The sequence below is a fragment of the Centruroides vittatus genome, unplaced genomic scaffold (assembly GCF_030686945.1).
Source record: "Centruroides vittatus isolate TY-2023 unplaced genomic scaffold, ASM3068694v2 contig_874, whole genome shotgun sequence".
NCBI classification, from domain to species: Eukaryota; Metazoa; Arthropoda; class Arachnida; order Scorpiones; family Buthidae; genus Centruroides; species Centruroides vittatus.
In genome coordinates, this window is record NW_027122566.1 from 2,719,765 (window position 1) to 2,744,715 (window position 24,951).

At 31.5% G+C, this 24,951-nt stretch overlaps 1 protein-coding gene across 4 annotated transcripts in view; it reads left to right on the forward strand.

Annotated features, from left to right (window-relative positions):
* LOC136982917 (AP-1 complex subunit gamma-1-like) overlaps positions 1–24,951 on the forward strand; it is a 77,465-nt gene that overhangs the window by 35,993 nt on the left and 16,521 nt on the right. For 3 of the 4 annotated variants that reach the window (XM_067279482.1, XM_067279483.1, XM_067279485.1), the window contains 6 exons: positions 3,872–4,013; positions 6,324–6,420; positions 10,864–11,105; positions 14,597–14,677; positions 16,018–16,116; positions 21,764–21,819. In XM_067279482.1, coding sequence (XP_067135583.1) covers positions 3,872–4,013; positions 6,324–6,420; positions 10,864–11,105; positions 14,597–14,677; positions 16,018–16,116; positions 21,764–21,819 — 717 coding nt within the window. The remainder of the gene's footprint in view (positions 1–3,871; positions 4,014–6,323; positions 6,421–10,863; positions 11,106–14,596; positions 14,678–16,017; positions 16,117–21,763; positions 21,820–24,951) is intronic. The other variant, XM_067279484.1, reaches the window with a different exon arrangement.

Here is a 24,951-nt window from a genome sequence, read left to right on the forward strand (position 1 = left end):
TTAATGTAAATAATAGAATTATTATTTTTTGCTTTTAATATGAAATATCAAATTGCATATAATTTAATTCTTTTAATGATATTGTCAGAAAATATTTCTTTGGTTGTATATGTTTTGTTTTGTACTAATAAATAAATAAATTATGAATATAGAACCATAAGTGGCTAACTCTAAATTTTGCAGTTTTTTCAGCACTAGAGTACAGTAGAGCATCGATTATCCGACTCAATTGGGGACTGGGGTTGGTGGGATAACTGAGAAAACGGATAACCAAAAAGTATGAAAAAATACATTATTAGTATATTAGTATATCCCATGTAATTTGTATATTAGTATATTGCTATTAACCTACTTTGCGTTGAATTTTCATTGATGTTAAGCCTAACAAAATTTTTTTTAATAATAATTGTCGCCATTGTATCGTTAAAAATTATTTCTTTATTTTCCACAAAATAAATACAAAAATAAAGACAAAATTAAAAATTAAGCCTGGTTTAAATACTGGCCTCCCTTTCATGGTCGAGCCAGTGTTGCCAGCTAAAACACGCAAAAATTTAACAAAAATAATATTAAAGTAGCCAAGACATAGTCAAATATTGTAGCGCCACATCACTAGCAGACATTTGAATTTGCCAATTAGAACGCAGTCGGTTAACTGATGTGACGGTTGATTGGGGGTCGGATAATCGATGCTCTACTGTATTCCTGATTTTATTCAACACATTCTATTTGGGACCATAAGCAGATATGTAAAATTATTGTTTCACAAGTATTCACTTATGGTTCTGTATACATGAATTAAATATTTATATATTTATTCTGTTACAATTTTAAGTAATTTTAGACCTATAAATTCTCATTGTTTTCTTTCTGTCTCTCCTTAATCTCAAGAACGGTGTTAGATAAGTGAAATTCAAGACCAGATATGGAAACCTTGGGGGCAGGAGGCCCCAATTAACTATGTATGAACTTCTGATGAAAACTGGAAGTCATGTTATTTCAATTCAGAAATTTTTCCTTGAAAAGCATTAGATAGATGACCAGCATAACTCTATTGTTACAGGAAAAGTATGATATACAGGGGCAAGCCACTACTAATTTGAGGTGGAGAGCATATATATTAAATTAAATAAACTAAAAATATGATTAAAAATTGCAGCCTAGTATTGTGTCAATGTCAGGCTAAATAATTCCTCATAACATTTTTAAAAATGATTAATATTATGACTGAATTTCTCTTACAAATAAATTTTAACTGTTTTATTTAATTAATATAATCAATATTAATTTTTTGCACTTCATGGAAACATTGTTAAATAATTGTTAAGGAAATATAAACTAGTGAGGACTTTGAATAAATTTAAAGTGAAAGTCAAAATGGAATACAGTTTTTGATAGTTATTCCTCATTTCTAAAATATTGATATCAAAATTTTATAAGTGACTTCATGAAGTTTGACAATACTTTTTAAATCACTTTAACTTCCTTAATTTATTAATATTATTTTTCAATTTAATACATTTTTATTAAAATTAAGTAATTTTATCTATAACCTAAGAAATATTTATTTAAACATTTCGTTGAATGCAAACATAATTTACATACTTAAGTAATACATACAAACATATGAAAAAGTTAATACATATTTAAAACATTTGCATGTTACATTATATATATTAGTCTTAAAAGATGAGAATAATGATGTAAATTTTAAATATTTTTAGAAGAAAAACTAGTATATAATGAAGCAAATTTAAAATTATTATTCCAGTAACAATATTAAATATTATTTTTAAGAGAGACTTTAAAATGAAAACCATTCAGATATTTATGTATGTTGTAATATGGCATTAAAATTTGATGATAATTTGAGAATATCAAATAATCATGATAGTTGATTATATTACACAAATATATCTGTCAGAAGAAAACTGTTTTAGATAACTACTGTAAACAAGAAACTTGTTAGTGTTTTGATGATAAATTGCAGTTATTGACCATGATAGTATAGAGAGAGAGAGAGAGAGAGAGATTTAAGTTATTCTTAATATTGATAAATGAAAATTGGGGTGTACTATAGATTACCACCTATGGAATTTCAGGACTTTGATTGTATATTTGAACTCGGGACCGAGACGAGTTCAATGGTACCCTATTTTTGGACCGGAGACAAAAAATAAAAAAGTTATCACACTTTTTAAGTTACCATACTTTTTTAATGCTCTCATGCAGATGGCACCGTAGTTGCTAGTATTGCCATCTTGCGGTAAAGTCTGCAAACCATGACGTCGGACTACAGTCATCTCCCGAAGGATTAAACATGTGATACGAGAGTGGACAGAGTGATGCAACTTCTGATCATCGCGTGATCGCCGAGAAAAAAGTATGATAACTTTTTAATTTTTGTCTCTGGTCCAAAAGTAGGGTATAGTTGAACTCGTCTCGGTCCCCTCAGTTCAGATCCCCCTACTTTTGGACCGGAGACGAAAAATAAGAAAGTTATCATATTTACCATTTCGGTTAATGTTACTTATGGCAGCGAACATGGCGGCTGTTCTGACTGTTCGTGCTCTCGACTGACCTCCTGGAGGGGAGCCGCCGGCAGGTCGCCATGTGCCAAACATCACTAGTTATTGATTCACAGTAGTTCTTGAACAAAAGAAAAAACAGGAGGTAGCGTTTGACTATTCGTGCAATTTCTTACCTTTCATGGAACTTTTTTAATGGTTTGCAGACTTTACCGCAAGATGGCGGTACTAGCAACTATGGTGTCATCTGCTTAATTTTCTTTTTTCTATTTAGGTTAGTTGTTTATTTTTATTTAATTTTATTTATTTAAGTTAGTTAAATAACAGACTAAGTTAACTAACTTAAATAACCTAACTTAGTTAAATAAATAAAATTAAATAAAAATAAACAACTAACCTAAATAGAAAAAAGAAAATTAAGCAGACGACACCGTAATTGGAAGCAACGCCACCTAGCGGTGAAAATATGCAAACCAAACTAGGTTATTTAAGTAAGATAACTAACTTAAGATAACTTAACCTAAGTTATTTATTTATTTAACTAGTTTGGTTTGCATATTTTCACCGCTAGGTGGCGTTGCTTCCAATTACGGTGTCGTCTGCTTAATTTTCTATTTTCTACACAGCAATTTTGAAAATGAACTTCCTTAAGCTAGCATTAGAAGTAGTCAAAGATAAGGAAACATGTATCGAGGGGTTACAAGATCAAAGTCTCCTTCGTAAAGCAAAAAAGTCTAATAGATGCAGAGAGTGGATGAAATTAGAAGTGTTGATAATGGAGATAATGGCAATAATGGCATAAAGTGCATTTTAACTGCAAGCGACGTGACTCCTGATTGTGATAGCGAGGCCGACTTAGTGGAGAGAGTGACACAACTCCCGATCATCGCGCGATCACCGAAAAAAGTATGATAACTTTTTTATTTTTGTCTTCGGTCCAAAAGTAGGGTATCGTTAAACTCGTCTCGGTCCCCTGAGTTCAGATATATACCCAAACACCCGAAATTCCATAGGTGGTAATCTATAGTATCCCCGAAAATTGTAATGAAAATATGATGTAAATCTGTAGCTAAAAAGTTGGTATTTGATGAAAAGGTTTATAATGGTATACTTATTTCTTAATTTTTGAATCATTGATAGTAATAAAAGGTTATAAAACTTGGCACTGTTGTAAAAAAATAAATTCTGCTAGTTTCAAGAAGCCATTTTAATAAAGTGTTTACTTCCTGAAACTTGCAGAAATTTATTTATTTACTTAATTATTATTGATAGTAAGTAATTTTTATTAATATGTCATGACAATTATATAATAAATTTGATTTGGTCTTGATTTTCTTTTCCAGCGATTTAAATAGTCCCACACAGTTCATAGTAGGTCTTGCTCTTAGTACTTTAGGAGCAATTTGTTCCCCCGAAATGAGCCGTGATTTGGCAGGAGAAGTTGAAAGATTATTAAAGTCCTCTAATGTTTTCATTAGGAAAAAGGTAAAGTTAACAATCTTATAATTATGATAATTTTTGATTAAATTTTTATTTATGCATTCTGAATTTAATAAATTTGAAACCAAATTAATAATAGGGCAGAATTAAAATATCAAGTGCATGCTATGATTTCTTGATTTTAATTCTATTATTTTTTGATTTTTATTAATGTGAGAATTATATATTATTAGTCTACATTTTTATTACATTCATATATTATCACAAAACTCATTTTTTCTCACTTCTTCAATTGTGGAACAAAGTCCAAGTGAAAGACTGATTGTCCCAATCAAATAAGTTTTAAAAGGAAACAACCAAATGTTTAAAGGTTATAGCAGGATATAAGCATAGTGAATCAACTGTAAGCAGATAATGCAATGAAAATTGGTCCATATAATGAATGATTATTTACTGCCTAAGATTGAATATTTTACAAATTTTGAGATTATGTACAAAAGTGTAATTTTTGAACTTTTCAAATAGCACTGTTTCTTGGCATCAAATTGCAAAGTAAAAAAAATATATGAAAAAGGGCAACAAGTTTTTAAAGATATCTAGAAATTTTTGAATTTTTAGAAATCATATTGTTTATTTATTTATTGCATATACAAAAGGAAATGTCAAAGACAATTGATATCCTCCCCGAAGAAAACATTTGTAACAAAAGATTAAAATACAAATAAAAAAGGATAACAATCAATGTACACTATAAAAACTATACATAAATAAAAACAAATGATTATATATTATAAAGTAATACAAATTTGTTTAAAATGTAGAAAATATTCATGCAGAGATTGTTTCACACAGCCCACATTCTGAACAGATCGATAGAAAAATGATCTGAAAGAATGGAAAGCCTAAAAGATGAGATAAAACGACAAGTTTGGTTTTGAGTAACTTGTGGCGGAACTCTTAGGCACAGTCAATCAGAACGAATGGAACCATGGAAGAATTTGTATAAAAGTAAACAGTCAAAGTATTTAATACATTTGGTAAAACTGGGAATTTCCAATCTGAACCGAGCAACATTAGCATTAGGGGTAAAGGAAAATTAGAGAGTTTATTTAGAATAAGAAATATTTTATCTAACTCTTTTAATATTTTTTGTAATTTGAAAGAAGCAGCCATAGCCCTGTATTGGCAGACAATAATTGAGTAGAGACTGAATATTGGCAAAATAAATGGAACTGAAGACCTGTGTTTTGAGGAAATAGTTTTTAAAAAACGCCAAAGAATTCCACAGCAAATAGCTAGAGATTTAATAATCTTATGAACATGTCCTTTGAAAGTAAGTTTAGGACCAAAAATGACTCCGAGGTCATTATAAGAATTAACATATTTTATGGAATTATTGTAAATATAGAATGTAGGCAGCTGAGAATTACAAATGAGTGAAAAACACATGACTACAGTTATTTGTAAATTAATGTGTTAGAAAAATTGTTTTTTTTAATTTTTTTTGTGTGATTTGACTGCTATCATTTAGGGTCAATTTTTATTGGTTGTTTTCAGATTTTGTTTTCAGATTGGTGAATAAATTTGGTGAAATTTTTTTTTAGTATAATGTAATATAAAGATTCCTAGAAATTTTTAAGTTGTTGCCATGTTCTAAATCAATGAAATTAATAATTGTTTTTTGAAATTATATAATTTCAAAAAAAAATTATTAATTTCAAACAATTATTTCAGTAATATATATAATTTTTTTCAGTAATGAGACAGTGTATAATCATGATTTGACAAAGACTTTTTCATATTTAACCTCAAAAATTTGGTTGAAAAATTTGGTCTAATATTAGTCAGTAATTAAACATTCACTGATATCTATTTTTGGGCCAATTTTTATCCCATTACCTGTCTAGGGCTAATTCATTATGCTTATCCTGCTGTAGTCTTTACTTGCACAATTAAATTGCTACATGCTCATTTTAATAAAGAGTAATTTCCTAGAAATGCAAATGTGAATATTTTAACTTAAAATTAAAATCAAGTGGAATTTTTAAAAAGGCAAATTTATTGGAATGTGTTAGATCAAAATAAATTGTGTAAAAACAGAATTAAATTCTTTTTAGATTGTGTTAAATCAAAATCATATACAAAAACTCCATGTAAAAACAGAATTTGGTATGTTTTCCCATATATTTACTATATGTAAGATGAATGTTTTATGCATTTCAGTATCTTCCTGTGCAAAATACTTTTACTTTTGACAAATATTTGTTACCTATTCTTTTTATTGTTATAAATGTAAAAATATTTTTTAAAGCATTTTATTATATATTACAAGTTACTTTATTATTATTTTTTTAGGCTGCATTATGTGCTTATCGAATCATTAAAAAGGTTCCAGAACTAATGGAAATGTTTATTCCTGCCACAAGATCATTACTTACAGAAAAAAACCATGGTAACATAAGAACATGTTTGATTTTTATTTTTATGAACATTTATAGGAAAATTGAGTGAAAAGTAAATTAGAAATATTCATTTTTCTAATAGACTTGTAGAAAAAACTTTTGGTGATCTAATGGACTTGTAACTTTTCTTTAAAATGGTAACTTAGAAAGTAAAGCTTTAGAATAATTTCAATAATTAATAAAACCACTAAAATTGGAGGTTATTAATTTTTGTATTTAAAAATTATGAAAACAAAAGATACATGAAATATTATAATTTATTATAGAATAAACATTTAAAATCTATTTTTAACCTATGATCACATGCAGCAGCAATTTTCAGCATCTAGTAGTTTTTTTTATAGGTATTTATCACAAAATTGTGACTTACTTAGCTGTGTTTCCGTGGTATTTTCATTCTAAATGCTTTCCATCTATCTGTGAAAAATTTTGATTGAAAAAATTTTTTCTGCTTATCACAGGCCTCCAAAAAACCACTGCAGAAATTGCTATCTTATGCATGTAATCAGGTACAAATTTTTATCATCACACAATCATATGTGTAATTTGTTGGAGGAGAAGAAATAACTTGCACTTCTTATACGCACACGAATAACATACAAAATGTCTTGATTTACGTATATAGAGCAGATGCCAGTGGATAGGGTCCTGACACACAAATGAACAAAAAAGGAAGGGTCTCCATGTGACACTCACTTTTCCTCATCAGTGTTGCCACTCTGGGGTTACATATACTTTCAAATATTAAGAACTTTTACAAATTACAACATGTGCAATTTTCCACACAGACATCATTACAGTGACTGATGTCATTTTTACTGACATCATGGACAACTCATAATTGCTGCAAGAGGAGGCATGGCATCATTGAGCTAAGCATGATATAATGATATGGGGTTTGCAAGTTACTATGATCTTGAATACTTTTCATCATAAGATAGTCTTGGGCGATATGACCTTCAACAATTTATATGATTTTGTGGTTTTATTTTATGCCCAAAATTTTGTATTATTATACAAAAAATGATTTTCTGGTCATTCTGAAAATCACCTCAGTTTTCCTGTTATTTATTTCCAGCTGAACTTGTTTTATATTAGTTCACACTATTATAAAGTTTAAAGGAATCTCTACATAGAATAAGTACGTAGAAGCTTGATCAAGAACATTGTTTTGTAAACAAAACAATATCTTGTAAACTAAATAACATATGACATTGAAATTTGGAACATGCAGAGAAGACACACTACAGGACTTTCAGAATTGTCAAATTCAAGGAACAGCAATTATGTGCAGCATAATTACATGTGAAAAATTACTGCCTTATGTATACAGTTCTGTAAAAAGCTGCATGTGATGGCAAGTTAATTAAAAATATATTATAACTAGCAGGTAGACCCGGTGTTGCTCGGGCAAAAGTAACGATAGCAAAGATTAAGATTATTATGTTATTAGTCACAAAAGAAAAAGAGTAATTTCATCAACAAACTAAGTATTTCTAAAGAAAGGTCGAATTTGAAAATCGAATGTTCTAATATTGTTCGATTTTCACGACGTGTTCTGGTTATATCGTTCGATTTTCATCGAATGTTCTAAAGAAGAAAGATCGAGAAAAACCGAACTAATCCGTTTAAATTTGAAAATCAAATGTGTTCTAACATATTACTTTTTTCTTTTTCTTTTTTTTCCAGAGCCTGTAAATCTTGCACGTCGCTTTCTCTTGTTCTCCATTGTTACTTCACACTATCATCGTTACTTAACACTTTGGTACTTAAATTTGGTACCCTAACTGTGTACCAAATTTTCACTTTCAACTCCTAACCGTTTTAGCGAAAATTAAGATTATTACGTTACAGTCAACCTTACCCGTTTTCACAGAATGCAAGAATTGGGTCCCCCCTGTTTCCAGATTAATTACAGAATTTTTAGATGGGTCTAAAAATATGTTCGATTTCCCGCAAAAACGAAAAAACTGCAACTGCGTCTTGCATGTCGCTTTCTCTTAACAATTCCATTGTTACGTAACTCTTTCATTGTTGACTCTTCCATTCTTGACTCTTCCATTGTTGACACTTCCATTGTTACTTAACACTTCCATTGTTGATGGAAGTGTTCAGTGTTAACAATGGAAGTCTTAACACTTTTATTGTTGATGGAAGTGTTAAGACAATCCTGTCCCTCTCCCCCGTGGGGAGGAATTTCGAAAAATCCCTTCTTAGTGTGCATTCTCATGACATCCTAACTGTGTACCAAATTTCAACTTTAACTCCTAACCGTATGGACACGTCTCGATAATGTATATAGAATCTTTAATCCTGTCCCCTCCCCCGTGGAGAGGAATTTCAAAAAATCCCTTCTTAGTGTGCATTCTCGTGACATCCTAACTGTGTACCAAATTTCAACTTTCAACTCCTAACCGTTTGGCTCTATGCTGATTATTATTATTATTATCAACTCGTCTTGATTATATATATAGATAATTAATCATGATGGAATTCAATAGGCCACTAATGGCTGAGTGGCGGAAACCACTGAACAGTGGTAGTGGACTGGCCATGTAGAATATTCTGGGTGTTCATGTTCATAACACCTAAATAGGGACCTGTTTACCATAAAAGTCCTCCTGGAAGGCATCCCCTTGGCAGATTGCCTGTCATGTTGCCATATATAACTAATGAAATTCAGTGGATGCTAATGTTAAAAATAATCATTAAGAGCAAATATTGTTTTTGCAATATATTTTTGTTTTCACTTATGATTATTTTACAAGAATGATAAAAACAATGTCTCATTTTCCATTACATTTATTTTTGTATATCTGTAAGTTTGAGTTCTTTTTTACTTCATGTAAATTCAAAATAAATAATTATCAGTATTAAATATTTACTTCAAGCTAATAGCTAATACTTTCCAACATTAACTTAATAAGCATAACTAAATCAAGGATATTTAATTTTGTGTTATGTTAATTTTCTTTTAAGAAATAAACTTTGTTTCTGCTCTATTGTATATTTTAAAAAGTCTTTAAAAACAATAAAACCTTAAAATTGTTGGTTTGTTTTACTCCTCAACTGCCTTTTATCAGCAAGAAAGAACCCTCTCTTTATGCTGTAAAACATAGTATATTTTCATGTTTTTCAGCCTAAAGAGGGGTGTAAAAGGATGTGAGGCCAGGAGTAATTCGAATGTTTTATTAATTTTCATTTATCATTTTTACAAAAAAGCGATTTTAGAAAATTTAGGGTTAGTTCAAAAAGGGGAAACCAACCGACAAATTTACTTATAAAAATCAGTCATAAAAACTCCGTTCCCACGAAAATATTTCCTTGTAGACGATGAGTGAACTGTTGTCATAATTGTGTCACTTAATCCATCATTGGTCCAGAGAAACCATCACCCTTGACGTATGTGAGGGAAATCTCGAGAAAAGAGCCCCTGAATAAAAGGTAGAGCAATAACACATCACGAGGAGAATACTGACATCTGTCTAGTGTTGTGCATCCTTGGATTATTGCCTCCCGCCGCCGTTGCCGTTCATTCTCCCAAGTGATTCCACCTTAATGTCACTCACTTTGTTCAGATTCAAACTCTCTTCATTTTTCGACTTAACCAAGTCCAACGAACTTACGTTCTCCGGGAATCTTTGCAGACGTCAAAGGACTATTGAATCACCATCTTCCCTTTGAGGCATTTACCCTACTTGCAATGATATGTAAGCTCTCTTGAGTTCTTTCTGTGAATGCAGTCAGGGTTGCAGACCCTTCTATTGTGTTAATAACTCCCCTAAATACCTACAAATCCTTTGATTCTGAGAAGAAGCATATTGACAATTACTGGACTGATAGGAACTTACTCCTTAAGTCTATCTACATAAATATGTAAAACCTATGTAAATACGTTAATAATAAATGGGTATATTATTAATTTTCTGGCTGGCATGCATTCCTTCCCACAGAACCATATCCTCTCCACTCCAAACCCAGAGGTCTCCACGAGATCACTCATGCTTAATCGTTCACCTTAAAGCTGTTCTTTCGACGAGCGAGATCAGACCGCAAGGTCTTGTGCCGATTAAGAGGTAGGAAAGCATCCTTGGGTATCCTACTCCCAGTTAATCTCACAGTATATTTTCATGTTTTACAGCCTAAAGAGGGGTGTAAAAGGACTTTTTTTTAAACCACTCAAAAATGCATAGCTTGTTTTGAAAAATTAAAAGATTTTTTTGCTATCGAATTTTCTTAGTTCTTTCTCTCTGATAAAAGGCAGTTGAGCAATAAAACAAACCATCAACTTAATGTTTTTAGGTTTTATTGTTTTTAAAATAAAATTCTTTAATGCTGCAAATTTAATGCCTGTTACTTTAGTTAATCATATTTTATACTATTTTGTATTTATAATATAAAAAGTTTAATTGTATCAAACTGTTATTTTCTAGGTGTGTTGATAACTGGTGTTATATTGATAACAGAAATGTGTGAGAAAAGTCCAGATACTTTAATTCATTTTAAACGAGTAAGTAGCATTTTTTTTATTTATTTATTTATTATAAAATATCTAAAGTATTTTTTTCTTTATTTTGAGATTGTCCCAAACTTAGTCCGGATATTGAAAAACCTCATTATGGCAGGTTATTCTCCAGAACATGATGTTTGTGGAGTTAGTGATCCATTTTTACAAGTAAGGCATAATTTTAAAGTTAATAAATTTCATTTCAAACATATGTAAGCAGCAATGTTTATTTTTTATTACCTGTAACAAACATGCAAATGTGCTTCCATATTTTGCCACTTTTGACACTTTCTGAAGCCAGAGGTAAATTTACAAAATGGCTACTATGTGTATACTGATTTATGTAAATTTATGTACATATGCATAGCACTCTTCAAAAAGATGTAAATATGTTTCTAATTCTTAATCGAAACATTTGTTTTTTCGTTTTTGTTAAAACATGCTTTTCTTTATTCTTTCATTTATCAGAAGCTAATTCATCAAATAAATTAGAAAAACTTAGAGATTCTCCCCATCTTGATCATCTCCAGAAGTAGAAGCTTTAGAATTTAATCCTGTGTGAGATTTTGATTTATCAGTATCTTCTAAGATATCATTGTCAATCTTTTTATTTTCTCTACCATATCCTCTTTTTAAAATTTCATTTTGAATTTTAGCATAAAGACTTGTTTTCTGTATATGCTGAAAATCTTTTTTATTAGATTTTCTAGTTCTTCTATTGTGGTATTAATGTCACTAAAGGAACTACTGCTCTTTGCTTTTGATAAGAATAATTTCAGTCTCTATTGTGGGAATTATTGAAGATGAGATGGTTTCTCGTTTGCTGGCTTCCACAGTAATTTCTTTGAATGATTTTAAAAGTAGAACAATTCTTTCAACAAGAGACCACTGATATGGGCTGTAGGAATTTTATTATCTGTAGCATATGTGACAAGGGCTTTTTGCTGTTCCAACATGTAGTATGTAGAATTCTAGCAAGTAGGAACATCTTGAATTAATTTGTTTTTCTCAAACCTAACTTGTCTTGCAAATCTTCCAATTTGCTTACAAATACAGTAGAATGATTAAAGTGTGTGACAATATTTCTATTAACTGTGATTATGGTTTTTACATCCTGAAAATATACATTTGTTTAGTGTCAGCTGCAGTGAATGTATAAAGCGTGATAATGCTTCTAAGTTGCAATTCCTAATTGCAGCTACCATATTTGCTACTGAATCTCTCAGTACTAAGAATATCTTATTACTTTTCAACTTATACTGTTCAAGAACAATTTTTATCTGTTTGATGATTCATGTAGTTGTTGGGAACCTTCAAAGGGAACAATTTGCAGAACAGCTTTTTTCTGTTGAAAATCATCCTTCAACCAGTGGACGGTTACACTTAAAAAAAGAGAATTGTTTGTAGTTGCTGTCCAAATATCAGCAGTTAAAGAAATATATTTTGTTTCTGTTAAACACAGAAACACTTCAGCTTTTTAAACAATGTCAAAGTTTCCATGCATCAACAATTAAGTGTTGAGATTTATTTTAGAAACTTTCCCAAACAAAGAAAGAGATTATGTAAGTTTTATATTATTGTATTCCACCTTGCATGTTATTTAATATTGTCGGAAAACTTACCATAATTTGTATTCTTTGACAGCACTGAAGAGGGATTGGGAACATAAGCCAACCCGAAATATATTTGAATAAAAAACCCTGTAAATAAACCATAAATTTCCTAACCATTGCTGTATGATTGTCTACCAGAATAATTTTTTTGGATTACAAGGATGGTACACATAGGAAAAGAAGAGATTGTTGATTTTGCAAGGATATTCGATTGTCTCTTGTTTACCTGACCCAAGGGAGATGGAAATACCAGGCAGAGAAAAATGGATTTTTTCCACATTATAATTAACTGTATAATTAACTCCAGGATTTCACACTATTAACGCAATAAATTATTAACACTAATTGGCCAATAATGATATGGCCATTAATCGGTAATCAGTAATCGGCCATTTTGCGTATCGGTGCATCCTTAATGGGTTATAACAAGTACAAAGTAAAAAATAAAAATACAATAACTGTAAGAAAATGTTGTAACCTAGATTTATCCATTACAGCTATATATCCCTGCATTGGAAGAGCGTTCTGTAACTTCATAGTTATCTTGGAGGATAAGTAGATTTCCAGCTGTTTGAAACTTTCTAAGTCATAGCTGGGTCAGTCAAATCAAGACTGCCACATTTAAATCCATCCAAACATTTAGTACAGAGGCATATACTGCTAAAGCAGTAGCTGGATGCTCTTTTTTTTTATTGTGCATGGTTCTTTAAGCATCAGTTTTGTGATCTCAGTGTGGCTTCTTTATTATTCTGGCAATTTGCCTAAATACATATCTTGTGTTTGAATCTTATTTATTTCAGTGATTCTGACTAGATCCTATGGACCTTTATCCTTTCTTAGGAGTTAGTAGATCATCATGTTCCTTCTGTAGCAGATGTTGGTGTAGCAATATCTGTATGTAAGCCTTTCAGTATTTGATTAAAGTTAAAAATTGTGTTTTATGAGATATAAGATACACTTCCATTTCAGTACAGAATAGTTAGGACAAAGTATTTAGTGTATTTAAGCCATCCCTTGCCTTTATCATTTAGCCCAAAAGTTTCTTACTATGTTCTGGTTAAAAAACATAAAATTAGAATGCACACTTTTATTAATCAGGGAAAAAGGAGTTTAAAAGAGTTCATTCACAATTAAAATTTATCATTAAAATATTCTACATCAATACATGTAAATGCTGTGTAGCTATAGCAAAAAATAATGTGCTGAATTAAACAATAATATTTTTTTGAATTTAAATCATCAACTAGGACATATCTATTATTAGGACTTATTATACTGGAATTATTAATTGGTTCTGCAAATGAAGTAAACAATATCAGAAAAACAGTCTTTATTTATCACGGGTGATAAATATTGTTTTTTCTGATATTGTTTACTTAATTTGCAGAACCAGTTATCCAGTATAATAAGTCCTAATAATAGATATGTCCTAGTTGATGATTTAAATTCAAATTATTATATTAAAGACACAAAGGCATAAAACTTGAATAATATTTTTTTTCAAAGTAGACTTTACCTGCTGAAAGCCTTTTTGGAATTCATTAGCCTACAGGAGATTATAACTTCACATATAAGATGAAATGTGTTTTTTGTTTCTAGGTGCAGTACCTTACTGCATATAGATGCAATTTTTCTGCTCTAGCTTTTCTCTTTTTTGTCCTGTGGGCACTAAGAGGATCTTTCTTTTTATACTCAATGTGGGTTCAACCAGGCCCACAATGGTGCAAACAGGTGGTGAAGGACAGGTCTGACATATCAAGAACAGACTATCCGTGATAGAATCCAGATGAACCTCAAATTTATTTCATTTCTATAACAGTAGCCTAATGCCTTAACTGTTTCAGCCATCCAGTCATTACAGGTTGTGTTCAAAAAATTTTATAATTATATATATTAAAATATGTTATCTACTCATTATTTTGGGAGGTGGCATATACTGTTTATAAGACATTGCCTGTATTATAAATTAATAAATAAATTTTAAAATTCACTTGCAGTTTGTCAAATTTTATTACTTTAAGCTTTCTTTTTTATTTTCAATTTTAGGCAAAAATTTTAAGGTTACTAAGATTATTAGGAAGAAATGATCCAGATACTAGTGAATCTATGAATGATATACTTGCTCAGGTATTTAACTTGAAAAATATAAATATAATTTGTGTTGTTAAAAATTTTAATTTTATTGTATTAAAACCAGTTTCTTTTATTATATATTATTTCAATTGTTACTTTCTGTTTTTATAAAAAAGAAATTTTATAGACCATACATAATTATTTTCAAGAGAGAAACCACATTCAATTTTTCAGAAAATTAATTCCTCACAATTCTAGTAATACATCAAATCTTTAATTTGTTCAGTTGCTTTGGTTAGTGACAAAATAGTCATTTAAATTTAATAATTAATTGTTATTTTAATATTATAATAATTTGTTTAAAAAATTTTCATATTTAGGTACTGTACATAATATTTAATTTGAATTTTAATCTAATACTTGAATACTAGTGAGATCAGATTAATTAGGAAATAATTCTGTATTCTTCTAATTAATCTGATCTTTCTGTGCATAGCAGCTGAGAAATGTTAATGTACTGTACAGAATATTTTCAGAACAAAAATTTCCCTGAAAATGATTGCAATCTGCAAACAAAATAATTTATGAACAAATTAGTAATTTGAATTTTTTAAACTTTGTAGTAATAATTAAATCATACAAATAATTAAAAAGGCCTTTATCATGTAATTTACCACCCAACACCTAAAGATATAAATATAAATTAATATATAAATATTTTTTATTTAAAAGAATGCTTTAAGTATGTGTCATTAACATAGGATAGCATATACAATTAAACTTGATATGATATATTGAGTAATAGAAATAAAATTGAAATTGTCACCAACACCACAGATGATTATTTTCAGCACAGATGATTTGACATGCAAAGAGTGCAAAATTTACTTACAACAACAATGGTGGTCGTGAAGTTTTTTTATGAAAAATTATTTATGAAATGAACTAATTTTTTTGAAAAAAGGTAGTTTTTTAGCATTTTTGCTTGACTTCATTATTATTAATTTTTTTTAAACAAGGCCATATTTTTATGATTTAAAAAATTGATCAGAAGTAAACAATATACTAATTTTACTTTTAAAACATATGGTGTCCCTGTGTTTTGGCAGAGTTTCCCTATTAATCTTTACATGCTTAGCCAAGACTACTGTGTTTTATTGTAATGTTTTTTAGCTATTTCTGTAATATTAATTTTCTACATAAGTTTCCCTAAGATTGCTTTTGTTGATATTTAATGGGTATCATTAAAAAAAGTGTATACTCCATGCCAGAAAATATGCAATCATTTATTTCTCAGCCAAACTTTGTTTTCTAAATAATGAATGTTTTCATTATTTAAATCAAGATACTTATTATTCATATTTCCAATGTAATGAATCAGTTTATTTTTATAGGTAGCAACAAACACTGAAACAAGTAAAAATGTTGGAAATGCAATTTTGTATGAAACGGTTTTATCAATAATGGAGATAAAATCAGAAAGTGGACTCAGGGTAAATAGTTATATTATTTGAATCGTTTATAATAAAATTAGCTTAGAAATATATATTAATGTATTAATCTTAAAATAATTTATTGCTTTAACCAACTGAAAAGTGTGAAGTGTGTGTGGTATTATTTTTAGAATACTTGATGATATTTCAAAACAAACAACTTTTGAAATACTATCAGTTATTCTAAAACATTCTTGTCTAACAAGAAACAAATTATTTATAATGTTTATTTCTATGAACTATTTTAAAATTATAAAGAAAAGGTCTCTATTATTACACTAGATAATTTTATAAAATATGAGATTTATATTGTAAAAAATAACACAGATTCACTTTTTTCTGGTGTCTACAAGTTTTAAACACTATCACAAAAATAAAAGTAAAATGCAAATATAGAAAAATATGGGTTGTGTTATTATTATTATGTTGGATTTAGTGAGCTATACTTGGTTGACACTGGTTGCTGTGCACTATGCCAGACCAGAGTCAAGGCATAGCAACCAAAACAAAACAAAAATTAAATAAGTGTGTCAGTGTGTGTGTGTGTATTCAGGAATTTCCTAACAATATGACATGTATTCAATATAGTGGCCTTCTATAGTGTGATGTATGTGTTTCTATTCAATTGTAATGTTCCTGGCTTTTGTGTAGTGTGTGTGGTATGACACCTGTAGAGGAGAGAATGACAGATACAATAAGCACCCTATCCATCCTCTCACAGATGCCTTATTTCCTGGGCAAGTTCTGTGTACTTGCTGATTTTTCAGTGCATGTGTTTTGTACATTGTGAGTGTTTGGAATGGATATGTCTATAATGTACAGTTGATTTTATTGTGTTTGTCAATGAGTGTGATGTCTGGTCTGTTGTGGTAAATTGTTTTATCTGTGATTATGGCTCTGTCTTAGTACATTTTGTGCGTGTTGTTTTCCAATACTGTCTGTGGAATGTATTGGTAGTATGGTTCGTGGATGTCTAATAATTTATGTTTGTTTGCAAGCTCTTGGTGTATTATATTTGCTACTTGGTTATGTCTATGTAAATAATCTGTCTGTGCCAAGAGCTTGCAACCAGAAGTGATGTGTTGTATAGTTTCTGGCATGATGTGACATTTTCTGCATGTGTCATTTGTGAGTGTTGCATCTTTGAGTATGTGTTTTCTGTAGTTTTTAGTATTTATGACCTGATCCTGTATGGCGAATCATGAATCCTTCCGTCTCCCCAAAGAGGCATCCCCGAGCTAACCAGCTGTTTGACGCAGTTTTGTCAACAAAATCCTGGGCCAGGTCGTAAGGATGCCTGCCATGGAGTGCCTTTCGAGCCCACGATTGCTTAATGGTGTCTATGCTTTTATATGTTGTGTTGTGTCCATATGATGTGAGTGTAAGTTTAATGGTGTGTTATTTGAGTCTGCTAGAGTTACTGCTTTATGTAATTGTGATGTTTCTTGTTTTTTGTAGAAAAAACTCTCGCAGTGACTGTATTTGTTTGTAGTGAAGGTTAACTATGTCAATCAGGCCACGTCCGCCATCTTTACGTGGAAGGGTTAATCTTTCTGTGGCGGATTTAGGATGATGTTGTTTATGCTTAGTAAGTGTTGTTCTTGTTTTCCTTTGGAGTTGCTCAAGATCTGTGTGAGTCCAATGTATAACTCCAAAAGAATATGTGAGTACTGGGATGACATATGTGTTTATTGCTTTAACTGTGTGTTTTGCATTTAACTGTGTTCTGAGAATAGCATTTAACCTACTTTGGTATTCTTTAATTAATCTTTGCTTTATTTGTGTATGTTCTGTTAGTTTGGCCTGTTGGAATCCTAAATACTTGTAGAACTCGCCCTCTTCCATGGATTCAATAATGTCTCCATTTCCAAGTGCAAAATCTTCTTTCTTCAGGATTCCTTTTTCTATGTGAAGTGTTTTGCATTTATCTAGGCCAAATTCCATTTGTATGTCCTTGGTGTATGAATGTGTGATTTGTAGGAGTTGATGAAGTTGTTTTTTGTGTGGATGCATAAAGTTTTATGTCATCCATGTACACTGAGATGTGACAGTGTAAACTGTGTTGTTTTTTTCTTGTCTGATATTGTAACCATATTGTGTGTTGTTTAACATGTTGGATAATGGGTTCAGGGCTAAGCAGAACCAGAGAGGACTCAAGGAATCTCCTTGAAAAATTCCTCGCCTAATAAAAATTTGCTTTGTTTGTATGGAAGTGTTACTAATCCCTGAGATGTAGTGTTGTGCTCTTCAGTGCTGCATAGTGTTTGAAAGAATGCAATGAGTGATGGATGTATTTTATACATGCGAAGAATGTGTACCCACCACCTGTGTGGAACACTGTCAAATTCTTTTCTGTAGTTTATATGCCATGTGTATGTTTTTGTGTTGTTTGTGTGCTTGCTGATGACTGAATCTTTGTTGTTTGTGTGATGCTAAATGACTGAATCTACGAGTAACTGTTCTTTGCATCTTCTGTGATTTCTATGACAACCTTTTCATTGTTCCATAAGAATGCTGTGTTTGTATGTTTTGTTTGATATACAGGATGTCAATAATTTGTAGAGTGTTGGAAGACATGTAATTGGTCCGTATTGTGTGGTATTATTGTTTTTAGGTTTCATGTAGGTGATGCCCTGAGTAAGAAAATTTGGCATGTCTTGTGGATTGATGATATGTGTGTTAGATGTTTAGCTAGTTCTGGTACAGTGATGTAAACTTTTTGTACCAGAAATTGTGAATGTTGTCTACACCAGGTGTCTTCCAGTTGTGTGTTCTGTTAACAGTGTATTGGAATGTCGTGTATGTTTATTTCAGCACAGGGCATAGTTGGTATGTTGTGCAAGTTTCTGTTCTCCTCCTCGATCCAGCCTGCATCAGCATTGTGCGTGACAGCACTGGACCAAAGAGAAGACCAATAAGTTGTGAGTTCTTTCTGTCTGGTGTGCCACTGTGCTGTGTATCAGTGTTTGTTTTGGTACTAATTTGTCTGTAAAAGAGTTTTTTCATTGTTTGTAAATAACTTATTTTGTTGTTTTCGTAGTGTACATGTTTTGTATCGTTTGAGTCTACGTGCTTTGGCAGCAAGTTTTTGTTTTAGTGTATCAATGTATTCTGTAATGCGTGTGTTGTGATGTTCATGTTTTGTGTGTGTTTTTATTTTCTTGAAAGATGTTTTTGAGCTGTTTCCTTAATTTGGGTGTTATGTTGTTTTTAGTGTATTGTGTCAGCCTGCCTAATTGCTGTCTAATGTCATTTATTTGTGTTTCTATTCTTCTCTGCCAGGCAGGCTTGTGATAGAATTGTGTTTTCTGTGTATTTGTCTGTGATTGTACTTTCAGTCCATGGTGTGTCACTACTGTGACTGCCCCAGCATAAACTAATGTATGAATGTCTGCGAGTGTAGAAATTGAATTAATGTAGTGTGGTAGTGAGTGAGTGTTTACATAATTTAGTGTTTTTCCTACTTCCTTTGATGTGTTGATTTTTGGTATTCGTGGTCATTGTGTGGGATCTGTGCCTGCATATTTAGTGAATGTTTCCTGAAATTTAAGTGAAAGCGTATTAACTAAATCCATGTCTATGTTATCAGTGATGGATGAGGAAGTGTCTGTAGTATCATTAGTGGTAGTTGTGTGTTTGCTATTATCAGTGCTTGTTGCTGGATTGTCCTGGTAAGTTATGTGATCTTCATAAATGTTAAATGATGTATTTGATCAGTGACCTGTTGTTTGTGGGATAAGGTTGTTTATAATTGTTCTTTTTTGATCAACAACCCTTTGGTGACAGTGAGGTAAGGATATTGTTGTGTGAATTTATGGTGTTTTAAGTTTTGTGATAATGTAATAAGTACAGATGATAAACTTGTTTATTTCTGATGTCCATTTCATCTGTTGGCCTGGATTTTCCAGCCTTTGTACTCTGTGGATGCATTGCCACAGAAATATCAAAGCTAGGTTGGTTCCTCACAACTGTCGAGAGCATTGCAGTAGCCATGCTTGGGCAGGTATTGCTTTCACTACTGGCATCCAAGGGAGACTGCCTATTTTTTTAATGTGAGTCTCTGCCCAACCCACAAATGCGGGCCCTGTTAACTCGACGATGTCCGAGTCGGTATCACATTTAGACCTGGTTACTACCATGGTAATTATCTCCACAGAATATGAGTGTGGTCACTCTTCACTCTTAGCTTCATTTCTCCCCATAGACCCTACTGGCATGAGTGCCCCTACCAGGAACTTGTGCTCCAGCCTGCATTGCTTTATGGATCAGTAAAATTACTGGACTCTTCCACCACAACCGGATGGTGACTACAGGAGGGATTATTATTATTATTATTAAAGCATTAATTGGTTAAACGATTAAGTAGTAATTGAGATTATTATGGTACTTTGAGATAATGCTAATACATTTATCCAGACTTTGATGACAACAGACCTAGGAGAGTGCAGAAATTAAATTTGCTCTAAGACATGCTATTGCATTTTACTGTTTTTTATAATATCTGATCCTTGCCTGATGCATTTAATGAATGTTTCTCTCTACATTTCTTATAATCTTATGTACTGTACATTCTATTTGCACAGTATTATAATGGTGTCTCAACCCATAAAGACAGCCTAGAACACGGGTGTCAAACTCAAACTGCTTAAGTGCCAATTTTTTGTCTGGAGTATGACAGTGGGCCAGATGTTTTGAGCTTTTGTAGCCAAAAATTTTCTAAAAAGTAGCCCAAAAGTAGCCAACTCAAAAAATTCCTTTTTAATAACCCGAGATTTCACAATAAAATAAAAAAAAAACACCATTTATACTTTTCCAGCAATAACTTTAATCACAGAACAAACATTTTCGGTCAATTTACAGGCCTGAAGCAGGTCTGTAAAATGATCTGAAAATAAGGATTGCAAGACTCAAAATACAAACATAAACTGTAATTTACTAATATGTCGAAAACATGCATTTTATGTGCAAAATAGTGAGAATTGTGCAATAAATAATCTTGCCAAGATGATTTGAAATTCAAAAGATGAAATAGAGGAACATTTCATCAAAACATTTAATCTATTTTCAGATCCAAAATTGTAATTTGTGAAGATCTTTGACTCAAGAAAATAATCAGATGAAATAGAGAAAACATAATGTAAACAAGACATTAAACACAAAAAAATAAAATAAAATAAATATCTGTAAGTAATATGAAAAAATAAAAACAAAAAACAAAATTGTTGAACTCAAACAATAATAATTAAGTACAAAATATCACATTTTCTTTGGTTCAAGATGATAAAAAAAAATAAACAAATAGCATTATTGAATTGATGCTGCGGGCTGCAACTAATTGTATAGCGGGCCAGTCATGGCCCGCAAACCGTATCTTTGACATGCCTGGCCTAGAAAAAATTGACCATTGAATAAATCTTCCAATACACTTCAGTACAATATAGTAAATTTTCATAGATGTTTCATCTTTCATGGTGTTAACAGTAAAACAAAAATAATTATTTTGGGGTGGACAAATCTATTTTGTCTGAGTGGCATTTTGTGTATTTTGTCAAACTTTGGTTATGATGAGATTATATGTATAATGCTAACTATATGAATTGCATATAATCATAATTTTAATTATATAATTTTTAATTGGCATATTTAGGTACTAGGTGTTAACATATTAGGAAGATTTTTGCTTAATGCTGATAAGAATATAAGGTAAGGATTAATGTAATAATATAAAACAAAACTAGTTTTGACTTATTAACTGACTAACCTATTTTAATTAAATGTTTAATAAATACAAATCATTTATTCGAATTTTTTTCCTGGAAACGTTTTTATAATAATTTATTTTTTATTATTTTTATTTAAATTATTGTAGAAGTTTAATAATTTGGATTATACAGTACTGTCATTTTGTGTGTTACATGTCAGCATGTATTTCATGAAATAAATTTCAGTGCAAATTTGTGCTCCACTTCTTCAAGTAGTCCCAGATGATTCCCTAGACACAACCTTTAAAAAAATAATGTTAAAATACATTAAAAATGTGTTATGTTTTTACTACAGTGAATAACATTTTAGTCTGATGTTTTGGAATATATAGAACAAAATTTTATTACACTATATTGAGTACATGGTTAAAATGCACCTAGGTAGTCCAAGATGGCGGCGTTTCCGGTTGCGACTACTGATGCTTCCGACGGCAACTATTGGAAGCGAAACGCCATCACGTGACAACCTAGGAAAAACGCCGATGCTTAATTAAAGTGTTTTTGCGTTGCGCACTTATTCTATATTACAGACTACGTAAAAATAAAAACTACTAGTAAGTACTCGAAAGAGAAAATAGAAGAAAAACATATATATATATATGTATTTCTATGTATATATATATGTAAATGTAAAAATTACTCGCACTCTGAGTTTGCAAATAACACTATTAATAATAACAACGATAGTAACTTTTTTTTTACTCATGTTTCCAAAGGCTGTCATTTTCGTTTATTTCTTTTGGCGACAACGTGACCGGCATTTGATTCGGCTTGGGATGATTCTTTTCTTTTGTTCGTTCGTTTTACGTTCCCACTGTTCTCGGATTTGTTTTTCTTTTCCTTCATTTCCATTTCCTCCTTTTTCTTTTGGGGTTCTGGGGCGGCGGGCACAGACTGTGGTTCCTTCCATACGGGGATCTTACCCGATCCCGGATATATGTAACTTAAGTGTTTCACAAACAATTGGAATTGTTTTCCGGGTTTCAGTGTGTGCCATTTAAACAACTTCTTGTACATGAACATGTACAGATAGGAATCCGACAAATCCTCGGTATAATGTTGGGGCAAATGTTTTCTGTTTTTTAAGATGCCCCATAACCTTTCTATCTTCTGATTATGTACGCCAGTTTGAGGGTCCGCGAAATTTTTCGAATGATTCACCGTCTTGTGAACTATTTCTTCACCTTCGAGGTCATCTATGTGATTATAACCTCTCCACTCGTCGGTAAAAACTGTGCTTCCGGATTTAACGAATTTCGAAATTATCCAATTCAACATCTCCTCGCTCCTGTTGTTGACCTTGCAAACAAAGCATGCGTTATTCTCGCAACACACTCCGCCGACTACCCATCTCATGCCCTTCAGTTTGCGACCCTTTTCGTATTTTCGTCTGGCTATCACGGTCTCGTCAATTTCCACGGTTCTGTCAGATCCTCCTACTTTAAACAACGAAACATTCTCCACGGCTATCATCATTACTAGACGGAAGTAGTTTGCCCAATCGACAGACGTGTGATTACTGATAGTGCATGCAAAGGCCGCATTCTTTAGCGTGCATTCCAAGCACAGCAAGTGCCATATGAAGGAAAACACTGCTCCAAGAAATGCATCCGCACTTACCCCTAAAGGTACCTTCGAAAGCGGAGGAGTTCTTTTTACAATAGACGCATCTCATCACCACAGAATTCTTGTTGGCATGGTACACCAACTTACATGTACGGGAACAAACAGTACAAACGCCCTCGACATGCTGCAAACCTAGTTTTACAGCCAGTTTCGTGTCACACGAAATTCTCTTGTCCAGCCTCAAATCGTTATATTCACTTCCAAGTAAGCCAAAGAACATTAGCGAATCACACCTAGTCCAGAATTCTTTCCGAAAAAATCACTTCGGTCAACATTATTCTTTTTCTTAATTTCGAAATAACGAAATAAACAAAATGCAAAATTTCAGGAAAAACCGATATGAAAGGAAACACACAAACCGTAAAAACAGCAGTAGGAAAATTCCTACTGCTGGTTGTCATGCATGCAGCCGAACTTCATGCAACCTCTGTTGCAAATTGTTTGGATGGAAACAGATGCACCCATAGGTGGCTTTGGATGTCACGTGCTGTGAGTGTGTCCTGATGGATTGTTTGGTGAATCTGCCAGTCTGTGCAGATTCTGTATACTGAATCTGCACAGACTGCAAACTGTTGGGCACTGGTGCAATCCACTTTCTCTTTAGCATATCTGCAGATGTTCCTGCATCCATTGTGTTACACATTGCTGGATGATACTCACATCATGCCCAACATATGTGGCAACTGCACACATTGACAAACCAAGATCGTGCAGCTCCATGATGCAGTATCATTCCCCAGCTATTAATTGATGGTATTCAGCTCATAGTCTCCAAGACATTTTCTACACTTCTTTGAAAATTCAACTGCCATGAACCATTACTGATAGCTTTTATGGCTCAAGCCAGCTGATGGTCTTTATAGCCCAAAACTGGGTACCACATAACCTGATGCATGTGCTAACTTAATCATTTGTATATCTCTCACATCTACCAGTTCTGAAATTTCCATATGGCTATATGCATTACTTCGTGGTATTGTAGTTTCACTTTTGAGGAATGTATAACAATCCAGCCTAAAAAAATTCACTATAATTTTAGGTCAATAATTTTATTATATATATAATCTTACAGAAAAAAATACATAAAGATAAGATTATTAATTTTGATTAAAAAAATATTAAATTATTCTGAATAAATTGTTAATATCAAATATTGGTTATACCCTGAAGCTGAGTTGTATAAATTCCAAAATTTTTTAAATAAAAAATATCAATGCCTTTAAACTGAGTTTTTGGTTTGTTTTTATAATTTTAATTAATATTAATCAGAAAAAAGAGTTATATCTTCCACAAAGTGGACTGCTCTGTAACACTGAACACATCATAAATTCTAAGTTCTGTCCAGTAACACTTATCCATCTTCTGCATCAGTTTAATCACATCTTTGCACTAGTGATTGATTATTTAAATTCAAATTTTATTGACATTCTTATTGAAAGGTTCCATT